Here is a 15,353-nt window from a genome sequence, read left to right as displayed (position 1 = left end):
TTGGGCATTGGGCTATTGTTCATTAGTAGTAGCAGTAGTATGGAATTTGGACTATTGTCAATTTATCTCTTGTAGCATATTTTGAGTTCCCATTGCCGTGTATCTTCAACACTGTATTTACTACGATCAAAGTTTGTATGTTGAACCAGCAAAATTTGAATATAATATCCTTTACTTATCCCATGAATATTTACACGTCCAGACGATTTTGAACCTGATAAACTACCTGGTAGTGGAATAAGGTCTTCTAGCATTTCATCCTCATTTTATGTGTCAGTTCAAACACATTCGATAACTGGATATTGACAAAGAAACCAATCAAATTTTATCTGAGATGCCAACATATTGCTGTAGATTTTCTTTCAGATATTGTAGCACATGTATTAATCATGTTGGATTCAGAATAATAAATCAATTATGAAAGGTAATATTAGATACAAAAAAAAAAAAATTTGTTTTGATTTATATTAAAGTTCATACCAATCAACTTGTTGCAAGAGTCTCCCGTATTTGAAAAAAGTCATAAATGCATTTTCTACTAATCCAATCTCTTGATAAAATGTTTGAGTGTACAAGTTATATTGATTTGATTGTGGTGGTGAAACACTTTAGTACTTTTTCTGACAAGTTGGTCAGCATATATAAGGGGTATGGCAACCATTTGAAAATGTAGTATTCAGTGAACAACTCCGTCAATACTTAAAACCCACGCTAAAACCTGCTTTGCAAGTCAGAAATGAAATGACCTGGTGTCATTGCCATATCAATCTCAAGTCCCCATGAACCTGACCCCGAATAGTGCATGTAGTGTATGCTTTTATGCAATATGTTAGTATTTACTCTGGTATGCTTTTAGAAGAGGTTACGAGATGAATTTTCCAACCTTCAGTCACCCATTCTGACCTATTTTTCTTCAACTATGCTGTGTGTGTGTACGTGAGAAAAAAATTATATTTAAGTCATTCAGTCTATTGATTTAATATGCATGACGTGTAGAGATGTGAGGTGAACATTTTGAGCATTTACTTTAATTTCGCAATGTTTGTCAATAATAAACTATGGTTAGTTGTGCATGATTCAAGACATTCATAGGCATTCTTCAATTTGATTTAGAAGGTTAATATATTGTGATAGGACAGATGATCCTATAAATTGAAGGGCCATAGATGATGGGATTTTGCTGATCTTTACCAGCGTTGTCTCATTAATGCTTGTCTCAATGGCCTTCACAGCTATGTTATGATTTAGCACAGCTAATACATACAGAGTGGGCGATTTGCTGATCTGTCGCATATCAGTATCCATCATGAGGATTTATTCTTGGTTTGTATCAATAGACAAGCAATCTTTTTTCACGCTGCTAGAGCTTGGATTAATCTATTCCAATCCTGAGACGGCTCACGGGGCTCCATGTGATATTTTGTGTGCCATAAAGATATGATGTAGCCTTTCTTATCACACATATCCCAAAGGCGTATCCAAATCTTAATGGTTAATAGTAGATCTTCTTATGCATATACCGTAGCTTTAGTCCCTACTTCTCCTTCTTATTTGCTGGATCTATCCCTTAGTGTTTTTTATGGCCTCTACTGTAATGGTGATAACCTCTGCTGTCCATTTAAGCAACAGATCATCTCAGTAGGAGATATTGTAGCTTGTCTGTCACAGCAGTTCTAATACTTCTCTTCCCAATGCTGTATCAAATTTCAATGCTTAATAGTAGATAATCTCGCACATAGTATGTAGCATTAGTCCCTACTTTTGCCCCTTATTTGTTATATCTACGCCTTAGTGCTTTTTCGATGGCCTCTACTGTAAAGGTAGTAACCTCTTGCTGTCCGTGTAAGCAGCAAATCATCTCAGTAGGAGATTTGGTTCCATACATCTTTTTTTCTGATTACATATTGTGCAATAGAAGAAACACAAGCTCATGTACAACATGTTGCCATAAAATCATTTTATACAAAAAACTCAGGTACACTAAAAATCAGACAAGAAATTAGAATTAGGAATTAAGAGTGTATTGCATAAATTCCACTCAGTCACCCAAACAAATTAGAAAAAACCTCACGTCTCAACAAAGGTCATCCGTACATATCTGACACATACATCCATAGGCTGCAATATTCAGCATGTAAATGTCAGTTCAGCCGAATTTTTATGATGGCTTATTTCTAGTCCATTTCAAACATAATAATTAAGTAGCCACTCTCAGTTGAGGACCTCAAATCTCAACTCGATGGAAGTTTAGCTTCCACTCTTGCCGATTTACAGCTTTCTTTCCCTATAAAGTCAGATATGTGCTATTGGCTTCACACACTCCTGCATAAGCCTACTTTCTTTCATAAGTCAGCAACTTAAGTTATTGTTGTGGTCCCAAAAATGGCTGCCAAGAAGTGCTCTCTGCTGAAGGAAGTCAATGACTCAACTGACAGATGGAGAATTACAGTTCGTGTGATCAGGAGGTGGAATGTCTACAAGAAGGAGTCTCCTACTGAGGTTTTTTGTGTGTCCATGCTACTGATAGACGAAGAGGTTAGAATGCTTTATATCCCTTTACCTAAATAATTTTCCCTCTGTCAATATGCACACACTACTTACCTTATTTCCTTTTCTTGTGTTGGCAACAAATAGGGGACAAGAATCCAAGCTTCTATCATGAACAAAAACCTATTTGATTGTTTTAGTGCCATGGCAGTGGAAGGGATAACTTATTTTATGGCTAATTTCGTCGTCTCTCCAAATAATAAGGAGTACAGGGCAACAAACCATGCTTTCAAACTGACACTAGGTACTTACACATATGTGAAGGAAGTACTTGCCCAAATACCTGAATACTCTTATCATTTCTTCCCTATTCGTGACATAATTAAGATGAAGGAGAGCAACCATGTTGACTATCTTATTGGTAAGTGTAATATTAAGTTCAGGTTTTCCTCCTTTATGAGTTCGACTATTATTCCCCACTACTTAGTCATCCTGGTTTACTATTATATTCCTCTGTTAGATGTCATTGGATTCGTTGCATCAATTGGGCATCTAGAGGAGTACAAGTCTAACAATGAGATCAAGAACAAATTGAGATGTTGCTGGTAGATGAGCTGTGAGTATCTTACATAAATGGTGTTTCATTTTGGTCTGAGTTATGATGATGACCATTGAGTATATACAATAAATGTGTGTTCATGATTTGTATTTCATTAACCATGTGAGATATCAATATCTGAGATGTTGTGATATTTCTTTTGCATGGTCTATTGTTGTACATGGTTTTTCTTTGCAATACTGTGGGTTGCGTCTTTATGATGACTGTGCAACCAATGTCTGCATGATGGATATTAGCACCATGCAATCTCCTGTTGTGATGATTATGCAGCTTGGAAGGATTGGATTTGATGATGGTGGTGATTCATCAGTACTCATTTTGGATATTCTTTTGTGTAGTTCGTCCTCAGTAACTGTTATGTTTTATACTTGCCATTTTCCTTCAGGTATGGCTGAGATTTGCAGCTCATACCATGCCACCCAGATTTCATGCAATCCAAAGTTTCCAGAAGTCAAGCATTTTATCGATAGGTATAGTGCATTGGCATGTCCCACACCAATGTTGACCATTCTCATATGTCATTATATTCCCATAAACCATAACTTATTAATTATTGATCTGTATCATTGGAGCAGTGCTACCACATTACCCTCTCCTACTATCAGCACAATCTCTCATACTGCTACTACACAATCAAATGATCAGTCTGCAACTAGCCTGCTCCGTAACCATCCTTTGATTTTTGTTGCAGACATATGCAATCAGCCAGCTGTAAGTATTTTTAGACTTCATTATTTTTAGTAATTTCTTAACCTGTGATATGGTAGATTACTGGTCTGATCACTGTAAATGTTTGATAGGATTTGTTCTTCCTCATAAAGTGCTTAGTAGTCAAAGTTGACACGAGCATGGCTGGTGCTATGAAGGTTGCTCCAGGTGTGGCAGCAAACCAAGGAGTGTGAGTGGGAAAAAAACATGCATTAATTGCAAGAAAGGACATGTGACTTTTGAACCCAAGTACAACTTTAACTCACCTCATCTTCAGAAATCTTTTATGGGTGCGAGCTTCGCTTAATTAAGGTTAATAATGAGTACTATTTATAGGTTAAGGGTCCACTACACGGTTGAGGATTCATCTGGCAAGGCAACTGTAGTCTTCTTTGACAAACTTGCTTCTAATTTCTTCCAAAAGACTGCACTTGAGATGAATCACACTCTTATTAAGGTAATGGATTATTTCTGTTGATCATGTATAGTGTAGTCATGGCTTTGCGTCACTTAAAAATTAAAAATGTGTATTATGCTTCTTAAGGAGGAACGTGAATATGATTTTCCTGATGAGCTAGACCTAATGGTTGGAAAGACGGTGCTGTTGAAACTTAAGCTGAACAAGTATAACGTTGACTTCCCAAATTCTGGCATATCTGTTGCATCATTCACACAATGCACTGATTTGATGGATGAATTCAATGAGGCAAGACACTATTATATTGAAGTTCCAATTTAAGGGCTTTGTTTGTTTTTCAACTTTCAATTTCAACTTACAGTTTTTTGGAAAAAAAATGTTCCTGCCATGTACAGGTTAGCGATCAGAACACCCATGCTGAAGAAGAGGTACTTAGATATAAACATGTTGCTAAAGTTTTAATTCCCTAACATTTGGAGATAATGTGTTGTTTGTTTCCTCAATGTTTATAGGCCACTGACACAGTCGTTCCTGAATCTGTCACTACTGACCCACTAGTATTGAATGAAGTTACTAATGTTGCCATCGACGAGAATGATGAAGACAGCCCCGGCATTGAGGAGATACCTCTGTCTAGGATAGCTGGCCCCTCAACTTACAGGCCAAAGAGGAAGGTAGCTGGGAAGAGGATCATTGGAGTTAAGGAGAAATGGGTTCGTTCACCCAATGCCTCACCTATCAAGACATCGTCCAAGCCTTTAAAGAGCATCAAGCAAGAGAAGAACTGAAGAATTTTAGTGTTATTGCCATGTCTTGTCATTGTCATCTTTTGGATTAGTCCTTACGAGACCATGTCAGCTGGTTTCTGGTTTCTTCATTAGGAATGTAGGATCTTCTATGTGGCTACGTAGTTGATTGTCTTTTAATTTATGCAATGTCTTTTTGTGTGTCACTTGGCTTCATGGACCTAGTGACTAAACGTATGTTATCTGTGTTATTTGAATGGCATGGCTATCTTAAGTATTAATATTGATGGTTCTATTTCAAACAAAATTCAACTGGGAATGATGCTGAGGCTTAAGCTTCAATTCTAGCTTTAATAAATACCTGTTATCAGTAGTTGGTAGTAATATGTTAAACTGAAATTCAATAATGACATATCAAACATCACTTGGAGTTTAACATTTACTGTAGTTGGTGCAACAATTGACTCAGATGGGCCTAGAATAAATACAACCCCAACAATAAACAGTAATAATTAACAGAGTGGTATAAAATTGCGCCACTTGACACTTGCAATTCCTCCAATCTTGGCTGAGATTATTTTTGCCCCAAAATGAGGTTATCCGTGTTGCATGGCCTGACATGCCTTTTTTTGTTCCCACAACTGAATAAAGCCCGATGGTTGTTTTTAATTGGCCATTCTCAAGCCCAAACCTTTAGGAATAAAAGATGCAAATGAGGTTGGTAGAGTTGCATGTGTGGATTTTGCTTCATTAGGTGTTTCTTGCAGACGTGTATTTTTTTGCTCATTTGTAGCTTTTTTTTATTGGTCATAGAATTAGCTAAAATGTAGTCAATGCTTCATATGAAATGGGCCCATGATTCTTCGAATTGATAACATATCAATGACCTTAAGTTACTATCTTAATGCAGCTCCTTAAATATTTATTACTTAAAGACAGCTCAACCCACAAAAGTTGTTGGTTACTTTTTTTCCAGCTATAAACATTGAGCAGTGCAATGATTTGACTGAATCCATTTATCAATGCTAATATAGCCTACACTGGTGCAGACTTATTTGCTCTACAAATAGTAGGGATTCATTGCTACTAATAGTTGGCTTGATTTTTATGACTTATTTTCTTTGTTCATTACAAATTGTATGAAGTCTTCTCTGTTAACCATTACTAAAAGTGCAGAGTAAAGTATATCCATAGCAAATCTAAATACTGCAAAACACATGAAGAGGAAACCTTCATACATTCCATATGAGACTTTTGCCTTTCTTGAGAACAGTCCACGACAAATCACCAGACCAAGAAATCATTCAGGGACCACATACGCAAATTTTCCAAAAAGGAATGCAGGTATGGTCAAAATGCCGTCTCGTGGTTATGTTCATGTACTGGGCATCCTTTGTAAATTTGTAGTGAATGATTGAATCATTGTGCTATTAAATTGTCCAGTGTACTTAGGAAATGCTAATGGCAGACCAGAGATGTACACTTAGGAAAATGATGTTTGCAAAGAAATACAAACCCATCGAATAGGTGCAAGCCAAGAAGACCTGCACTTAAGGACATTTCAAATGTTGCAATAAATTTGGAAACTGAATTCCAGAACTATACTAGGCCTGGTAAATCATTATCAAGTTCATAAGTTTTTTCTGCTACGATTATATCTCATGCATTCTTCTACTACTAAGGCTATCTAATTATGTTTCCTATTATACTAGGAGAACTTGAGTTCAGGAACAGTGTAGTTAGGCGAAGAAGCAGTAGATTAGTAGCATTTAAGAATCTCAATCAACGTAATGAAGGCCCTGTACTAACAGAGGATACTGTAGGTAATAGATTATCAGCATTTTAAATATCTATCAGTGATTTCTAAATCAAAAATTATGACCGTTACCATCCCTGATTTTCATTAACCTTAGGAGCTTCTGTGATATGTGTTGTCCATGCGGAAGTATAGCATTATGAAATATGCACCTATCAATTCTATCTATACAAGACTGCATATTAGATTGTTGTCTTTCTTAACAGTATTGTCACCATTACGTTACATGTTGAGCATACATGGCAAAGGTGGGAACTAAAACTGATTAATCCAAATCATAAAGAGATTTTGCATTAAGCTACAGGTTCCTAGTAGGTTCAGTTGACTTAATGGAAGGTAGCGAACAGGTTATATGAATGCATAGTTAACAGCACACACAAGAAATAGTAATTTGAAACTATCATTTAGTTTATTTGGCAAATATACATGTCCTTATCATTTGTAAATTTGCAAAATTAATAATCCAGTGCATGGTAATTGCAGTATCGTAGAAAATGTCAAATCCTTCTTTCCAGTAGACATTACATCTGTGTTTAATATAGTATGCACCCTCTATCTATCCTTTCGTTCTAACAATTCAAATCATTGATTGTCGCCAGATATCAATTATCTTACTTCACACATACCAGAACAAATGGATGGCATGATTCCATCATGTTCAACCACAGGTTTGATTAGTTTTATTCCCCTTTTGGTTAGACATCACTTGATTATATTGGTTATTGGTTATCTCTGCAGATGTTGTTGTAGAAAATGCTGAGGCACGGTATAGGAATCTAAGCTTTTGTTTTGACGGACCTTGTGACACTGGCAGTGAAGTTAGTATAGATGAGTATGATAATGGTGAGGGTTAATAACATATTATCAATATTAAATTTGGAAATTCAGTAATCTTATTTTTCCCCTTCTCCTGAACAGTATAACTCCAAGAATAATGGGCATAAAAAGTTTTGTTTGACATATATGCTGTGAGTTAAATAGGAACTCCTTTATGTTATTATTGAATGAAGTCAAAATATCATCCAGTCAATGTTGCACTGGGACACTAAGTATGATACATGTTGGTATAAATCAACACACATGCTTTTCAGGTGACCAAACTTCAAATACTTTTACATTTATTGAACCTGACCATACATCTATGAAGGTGCACAGTGCTGAAGCTACCCATAGCCAAGGTTAGACATGCTCAATTCTTTCCTAAATATTGTTTTCTACATAGTAGCATAATACAATCGTAGGTGATCAACCTCTGAAACAATCATTGGAATGAGAAATTCTCCTAATTATTGAGTTCTTATTCATGTTTTCCCATTTACATGTTTCTTCCACAAGTCACAGCATTGATGAAGTTGACTTAGAAAGCTGTCAACTAATTAGATAAATGATCTTGCTGCACATAGACATGAGTTCAATAAAAACTCCCTTATCTTATTATTGAATTAAGTATAAATATCATCCACTCAATGTTGCACTTGCACACTAGGTATAATACATGTTGGTATAAATTAACATATGTGCTTTTCAGGTGATCAAACTTCAAATGCCTTAACATTCATTGAACCTGACCATACATCTGTGAAGGCACACAATGGTCAAGCCACACATAGCCAAGGTTAGACATGCTGAATTCTTTCTAATATATTGTGTTTTACATAGTAGCATAATATAATCATAGCTGATCAACCTCTGAAACAATCATTGGAATCAGAAATCCTCCAATTATTGAGTTCTTATTCATATTTTCCCATTTACATGTTTCTTCCACAAGTCACAGCATTGATGAAGTTGACTTAGAAAGCTATCAACTAATCAGATAAATGATCTTGCTGTACATGGACATGAGTTCAATAAAAACTCCCTTATCTTATTATTGAATTAAGTATAAATATCATCCACTCAACGTTGCACTTGCACACTAGGTATAATACATGTTGGTATAAATTAACATATGTGATTTTCAGGTGATCAAACTTCAAATACCTTAACATTCATTGAACCTGACCATACATCTATGAAGGCGCACAATGGTAAAGCCACACAAGGTTAGACATGCTGAATTCTTTCTGATATATTGTCTTTTACATAGTAGCATAATATAATCATAGCTGATCAACCTGTGAAACAATTATTGGAATGAGAAATTCTCCAATTATTGAGTTCTTATTCAAATTTTCCCATTTACATGTTCCTTACGCAAGTCACAGCATTGATGAAGTAAACTTAGAAAGATGTGAACTAATCAGATAAATGATCTTCCTGCACATGATCATGAAAGGTCATACTTGGCCCTCTTTAGGAAACAAGTAATTGCCAGAAATTGAGTTGAGAAGGATATGAAATTCTGAAATGTATGCGGTGTCATATATTATACCTGATTTTTTTTTCTCCTTTGCATCAGTGCATGGGTTCAATTTCTGTTCATTAAGGATATGCGGTTGTTGTAGTTGCAGGATACGTTGATATAGGGGATCCTACATTTAAACGCCAAAGATGTGGTGCACTAATGTGGTTCAATGAGAAAGTTGGATCAAACAAGTATGCTAGAAACCCATCATTCTCAATGTGCTGTCTTAAAGGAAAAGTTCAGCTTCCTCCTCTAGCACCTCCTCCAGATCAGTTTGTAAGATTATTTTTTGATAAGAAGACACCATCTTCAAGAAACTTCCTCACAAACATAAGAACTTATAACAATATGTTCTCCTTTACTTCTATGGGTGGTAAAATTGATTACTCAAAGAACTCTGGTGGTGGTCCCTATTCATTTGTTTTGTCTGGCATTAACTACCATAGGATTGGAAGTTTATTACCTCCTAAAGGATCAAAGCCTGTTTACTCCCAACTGTACATATATGATACTGACAATGAAGTATGCAACCGTATATCTGCTATAAGGTAATTTTTTGGTTAAGAAGGTTACTTCTTGCTGATTTGCATTTTTTCTTTAGTATCATTAACATTGATAATAATATTGTTGATCATATCAAGAAAACCCTTGATGATGCCAACCATTTTGTAAAACAATATCGAGCAGCATCATCAATGATCAAGAATGACCAAAACACTGATGTGAAAATTTGTTTAATCAGTACAAGAACGAAGGATGGGCAAAATTACAATTTGCCGTCTACTTCAGAGGTTGCTGCTTTAATTATTGGTGACATTGATATGAATTTCGGTAGAAGAGATGTTATAGTTCACAAGTTGTCAGGCTTGCCACAATGTATTGATGAATTGCATCCTTCCTATCTTCCACTCCAATACCCAATATTATTTCCTAGAGGTGAGGATGGTTATCGTGACAATATAGAACATCGTGAAGAGACTCTTTCTAATACTAAGAAGAAAAAGCGGGTTAGTATTAGAGAGTATTTTGCATATAGGTTGATGATGAGGGAAAATGAGATGTCAACCATACTTCATGCAGAGAAGTTATTCCAGCAATTCATAGTTGATGGTTATACCATGATAGAAGCTCAAAGGTTATTATGGGTCAAAATGCACCAGAAGGAACTTAGGGCAGATTTGTATCAGGGATTGACAGATGCGCTATTAACTGGAGAAAGAAGTGCATCGTCCACAGGGAAGCGTATAATTCTTCCATCTTCCTTCACTGGAGGGGCACGATATATGGTTGGCAACTATAAAGATGCAATGGCTATTTGTAGATGGGCAGGTTACCCGAGTATTTTCATTACATTTACATGTAATCTAGCTTGGCAAGAGGTCACACGATTGATGGAAAATGAATCATTATCTAGTGCTAACAAGCCGGAGATACTGTGTAGGGTTTTCCATATAAAGCTTAAGGCTCTAATGGATACAATCAAGAAGAAGAAGATATTTGGTACTGTTATTGCAGGTGAGTCAAATTTTTGTTCTCTTCTTATGATAATGTCAAGATACTTTAATGATCTATTGCTTATTGCTTACTCATTTATTATTCATGCAACGTTCATACGATTGAATTCCAAAAAGAGGACTTCCACATGCACACATTTTGTTGTTCTAGATCAACGTGATCAACCTAAATATCCGGAGGATGTGGATAGGGTAATCTCTGCAGAAATACCTAACTTGGATGAAGAACCACAGTTGTATGACTTAGTTAAGAGGTTCATGATACATGGCCCATGTGGTCGTTCAAACCCTAAGTCCCCTTGCATGAAGGATAATAAGTACAGTAAGTATTTCTCCAAGAACTTTGTGGAACAAACTATTGTTGATGATGATAGATATCCTACATATAGGAGGAGAGATGATGGGAGGACAATTGAAGTCAAAGGCATTCCTCTGGATAACCGGTTTATTGTGCCTTATAACCCCACATTGTTAACTATGTTTGAAGCTCATATTAATGTTGAGAAGTGTAACCAGTCATCTGCAATCAAGTACTTATTCAAGTATATTAGTAAGGGAAATGATAGAGTTGTGGCATCTATTTATGAGAGCGCTGGGGACGGATCTTCAGGCAGGCCGATTGATGAGATTCAACAGTATTACAACTTTAGGTATATCTCAGCTTGTGAGGCAGCTTGGCACATATTTGCCTTTGATATACACCACAGGTATCCGGTTGTTGAAAGGTTAAGCTTCCATTTACCTAACCAACAATGTGTTGTTTATTCTAATGCTGATGATATTGAGGACCTACTTAATAAGCGCCGTGTTTGTGAGTCAATGTTCCTTGCTTGGATGAAAATGAATCATGATAATGATTTAGCTAAAACTCTTACTTATTCTGAGTTTCCACAATATTTTGTCTACCAAAGAAGCAAACGATGTTGGAAAATTAGACAGAAGGGATTTACCATAGGAAGGATTACTCATGTGTCTCCTTCATCTGGTGAACTTTACTATCTACGAATCCTCTTAACTAAGGTTAGAGGTCCTTCATCATTTGAAGAGATTAGAACAGTGGATGGTGTTGTGCATTCCACTTTTAGAGCTGCGTGCTTTGCTCTTGGATTATTACACGATGATAGTGAATACATAAATGCCATTAAGGAGGCGTCAGTTTGGGCATCTGGGAGATCATTACGAAAGATGTTTGTTAGCATGCTTCTTTGTTTGTCACTAAGCCGTCCTGATTTTGTTTGGAACCAAACTTCAAAATATTGTTTGAAGATTTATTATACATACCACACAAGATCCTTTATCATCAAGTAAGACCTATATTCATCTCAACAATACTTGCCATATTTTCATAAAATTAGTAGGCATGAATGATTTGTTTTTGTACTAATTGTCCTTACTTTCAATTTACATATTCTTACTTATCACTTTAGTGATATTTATGCAGGGGTACATATATCTATAAGTGAGAAGGAAGAAGCTACCTTGAAAGAAATCGAATCATTGTTGCAAGAGAATGGGAAGACCTTGAATGACTTTCCTATGCTTCCAAAACCAGCATCATTTAGTCCACTTGATATCAGCAATCATCTCATTTTGCAAGAGCTTGGTTATGACCAAACATCCATGAAAGAAGAATCGAACACTTTGATCAACTCATTAAATTCAGAGCAGAAACATATTTTTGACTCTATCATATCCTCTTTGAATTCAAATATTGGTTCATTCTTCTTTGTCTATGGTTATGGCGGAACAGGGAAGACATTTCTGTGGAATGCTTTGGCCTCTACTCTTCGAGCTAGAGGCGATATTGTTATTATTGTTGCCTCTAGTGGCATCACTGCCACATTATTACCATTTGGAAGGATGACACATTCCAGGTTTGCGATCGCTATACAAGTTAATGAAGACTCTGTTTGCAATATCACACAAAATTCTGCCTTAGCTAATTTGATTGTACAGACTGAGTTAATTATATGGGATGAGGCTCTCATGGTGCAACGTTATTGCATCGAAGCATTTGATCGTACATTGAGAGATATTATGCATGCTAATTTCCCATTCGGTGGGAAGTCAATTGTGATGGGTGGTGACTTCCGTCAAATACTCCCTGTCATACCTAAAGGTTCCAGAGCTGACATAGTAAATGCATGCGTGACTTCTTCATATCTTTGGGACTATTGCACCATTTTTACGTTGACGAAAAGCATGCGCTTATCATCTGTTTCTTCCATCGAAGAACAAAAGGACTTGCAAAATTTCTCAAAGTGGCTTTTAGATGTGGGAGATGGTAATCTTGGTATGCCTCACGATGGCATAGCTAAAATTGAAATCCCTGATGATCTTTTAATCACTAATTATGATGATCCTGTTAGTGCCATTGTATCTGCCACTTACCCTGATCTTTTGCAGAATTTATCAAGTTTTGATTATTTCAATGACAGGGCTATCCTTGCACCCACAATTGAGGTTGTAAACCAAGTAAATGATTATATGTGTTCTCTTTTGCCTGGCGAACATGTTGAGTACTTGAGTTGTGATTTTGTTTGCAAATCATTCAACAATAATGATTGCTTTAAAGATTTGTACACGATTGACTTCTTAAACACTATCAATAGTTCTGGAATGCCATTGCATAAATTGTCCTTGAAAGTAGGAACACCGGTGATGCTGCTTAGAAACATTGACCAAGCATCAGGGCTGTGTAATGGAACTAGGTTGCGTGTAACAAAACTTGGCAAGACTGTCATTAAAGCAGTAACATTGAATGGTTCTAAACCCAACCAGAAAGTGTTGATCCATCGCATGGATATGAATCCCTCTGAAAGTCATTTGCCTTTTCGAATGACAAGGAGACAGTTCCCAATCACTTTGTCATTTGCAATGACAATAAATAAGAGTCAAGGGCAATCGTTACGTTATGTGGGATTATATCTACCAAAACCTGTATTCTCACATGGTCAGTTATACGTTGCCCTATCCAGGGTTAGGAGCATGGGTGATCTGAAGATTCTTGTACACAATGATGTTTCTAGTGCGAGTAACTTCACTACGAATGTAGTCTTCAGGGAGGTTTTTCGAAATGTGGATCCAAGCATACAGATTTAAAATTAATTGAGGTGGCAATCTTATTTGTGGTTCATATTCATGTTGAATTCATCATCATTTGTAAACGGTATATTTTTATTGTACATGCTTTAGTTGTCTCCTTACATGTACCGTCCATGATTGAACTCTGTTTTTCATTATTATTGTAGCCACTACCAGCATCTCTTTGTCAACTAGCTACTCTGTGTTCATGCATTGATGTCATAAAAATGTCTGGTAGTGACTATTTCACGTTATGCACTTTGGTAGAATTCATTTTGTTGCCAGGTTATGTCTTAGTTGCTTCTTCTAGGGAAAGAAGGATTGATGAAATTTTTTAAAACTAATAATGTTATTTAACTTGGCAATTGCTAATGATGAATACTGTAATACAATGATATTGCGTCTTGGATTATTTATTATGGTTTGAGTGAATGGGAAGTGTTAAATGAAATATAATTCTTTTTGTGGCTACTATTTATGAGTTGAGGTTTGTATCAGGTTTGATGAAAGGGAACAAACCGGTTCTTCAATTGGCAAGCTTGGATTCATATGTTTTTGCCGAGAATTTTGGAATGATTTGTTTGAGTGTCATTCTCTAAGCATTGGTTGTAATGGTCTTCAGTTAAGAGTTGAGTGGTAGAGATTCTAATGTGTTTTGAGAATTTATTTAATTGAAGTTAATTAGTCCCGCGCAATGCGCGAGGGAGATGATGCTAGTTAAAAGAAATAAGAAAGATATTTTGATTGTTCAAATTTATATGGATGATATTATTTTCGATGCTACAAATGAAGATCTTTGTCAAGAATTTGCTAAGCTTATGCAGGGAGAATTCGATATGTCAATGATGAGAGAGCTAAATTTCTTTCTGGGATTACAAATCAAACAAAAGAAAAATGGCATATTTATATCCCAGACGAAATACCTGAAGGAGTTACTGAAGAAATTTGGAATGGAGAATGCCAAAAGTGTAAAGACTCCTATGAGCTCAACCTGTTCGCTTGATGTAGACGAAGACGGCAAAGACATAAATCTAACGAGATACAGAGGAATGATCGGCTCATTACTATATCTCACTGCTAGTAGACCAGATATTCAATTCAATGTGGGAATGTGCGCAAGATATCAATCAGCTCCAAAAAAGTCACATGAAGAAGCTGTCAAGAGGATTCTCAGATATCTTGTAGGAACTCAAAATTTAGGAATCTGGTATCCAAAAAAGGGAGCCGAATATCTAATAGGATACTCTGACGCAGATCATGGTGGATATAAGACGGATAGAAAAAGCACCAGTGGACAATGTCAATTTTTCAGAGGATGTCTCGTCTCATGGTCAAGTAAAAAGTAGAATACCATGGCAATCTCCTCAACTGAATCAGAATATGTAGCCACTGCCTGTTGTTGCTTTGCGCTCAGATCTTATGGTTAAAGTAACAACTACAGGATTTAGGAATCAACTTACGTGAGATTCCAATCCTATGTGATAATACGAGCATGATAAGTCTGTCCAAGAATCCAGTCCATCATGCTTGAACCAAACACATCGATGTCCGACATCACTTCATTCGGGACCATGTTCAAAAGAAGGATGTAAAGGTTGAGTTCATCCCCACTGA

The 15,353-nt window shown here is 36.2% G+C and overlaps 2 protein-coding genes across 2 annotated transcripts; both read left to right on the top strand.

Moving 5' to 3' along the window:
* The first annotated feature begins 2,382 nt into the window (after positions 1 to 2,382).
* Positions 2,383 to 3,096, top strand: LOC114712603 (uncharacterized). Its single transcript, XM_028897154.1, has 3 exons — positions 2,383 to 2,535; positions 2,635 to 2,908; positions 3,008 to 3,096. Exons 1-3 carry the CDS (start codon positions 2,383 to 2,385, stop codon positions 3,094 to 3,096), a joined length of 516 nt encoding a protein of 171 aa, XP_028752987.1.
* A 4,332-nt stretch (positions 3,097 to 7,428) lies between these two features.
* LOC114712602 (uncharacterized) lies at positions 7,429 to 13,757 on the top strand. Its single transcript, XM_028897153.1, has 7 exons — positions 7,429 to 7,462; positions 7,533 to 7,637; positions 8,323 to 8,409; positions 8,759 to 8,839; positions 9,242 to 9,689; positions 9,743 to 11,862; positions 12,097 to 13,757. Exons 1-7 carry the CDS (start codon positions 7,429 to 7,431, stop codon positions 13,755 to 13,757), a joined length of 4,536 nt encoding a protein of 1,511 aa, XP_028752986.1.
* The last annotated feature ends 1,596 nt before the right edge of the window (positions 13,758 to 15,353 follow it).

Source organism: Neltuma alba, unplaced genomic scaffold (genome assembly GCF_004799145.2).
Source record: "Neltuma alba isolate B1F8T4 unplaced genomic scaffold, ASM479914v2 tig00011378_pilon, whole genome shotgun sequence".
Taxonomy (NCBI): domain Eukaryota; kingdom Viridiplantae; phylum Streptophyta; class Magnoliopsida; order Fabales; family Fabaceae; genus Neltuma; species Neltuma alba.
This window is presented reverse-complemented; position numbering and strand designations above follow the sequence as displayed.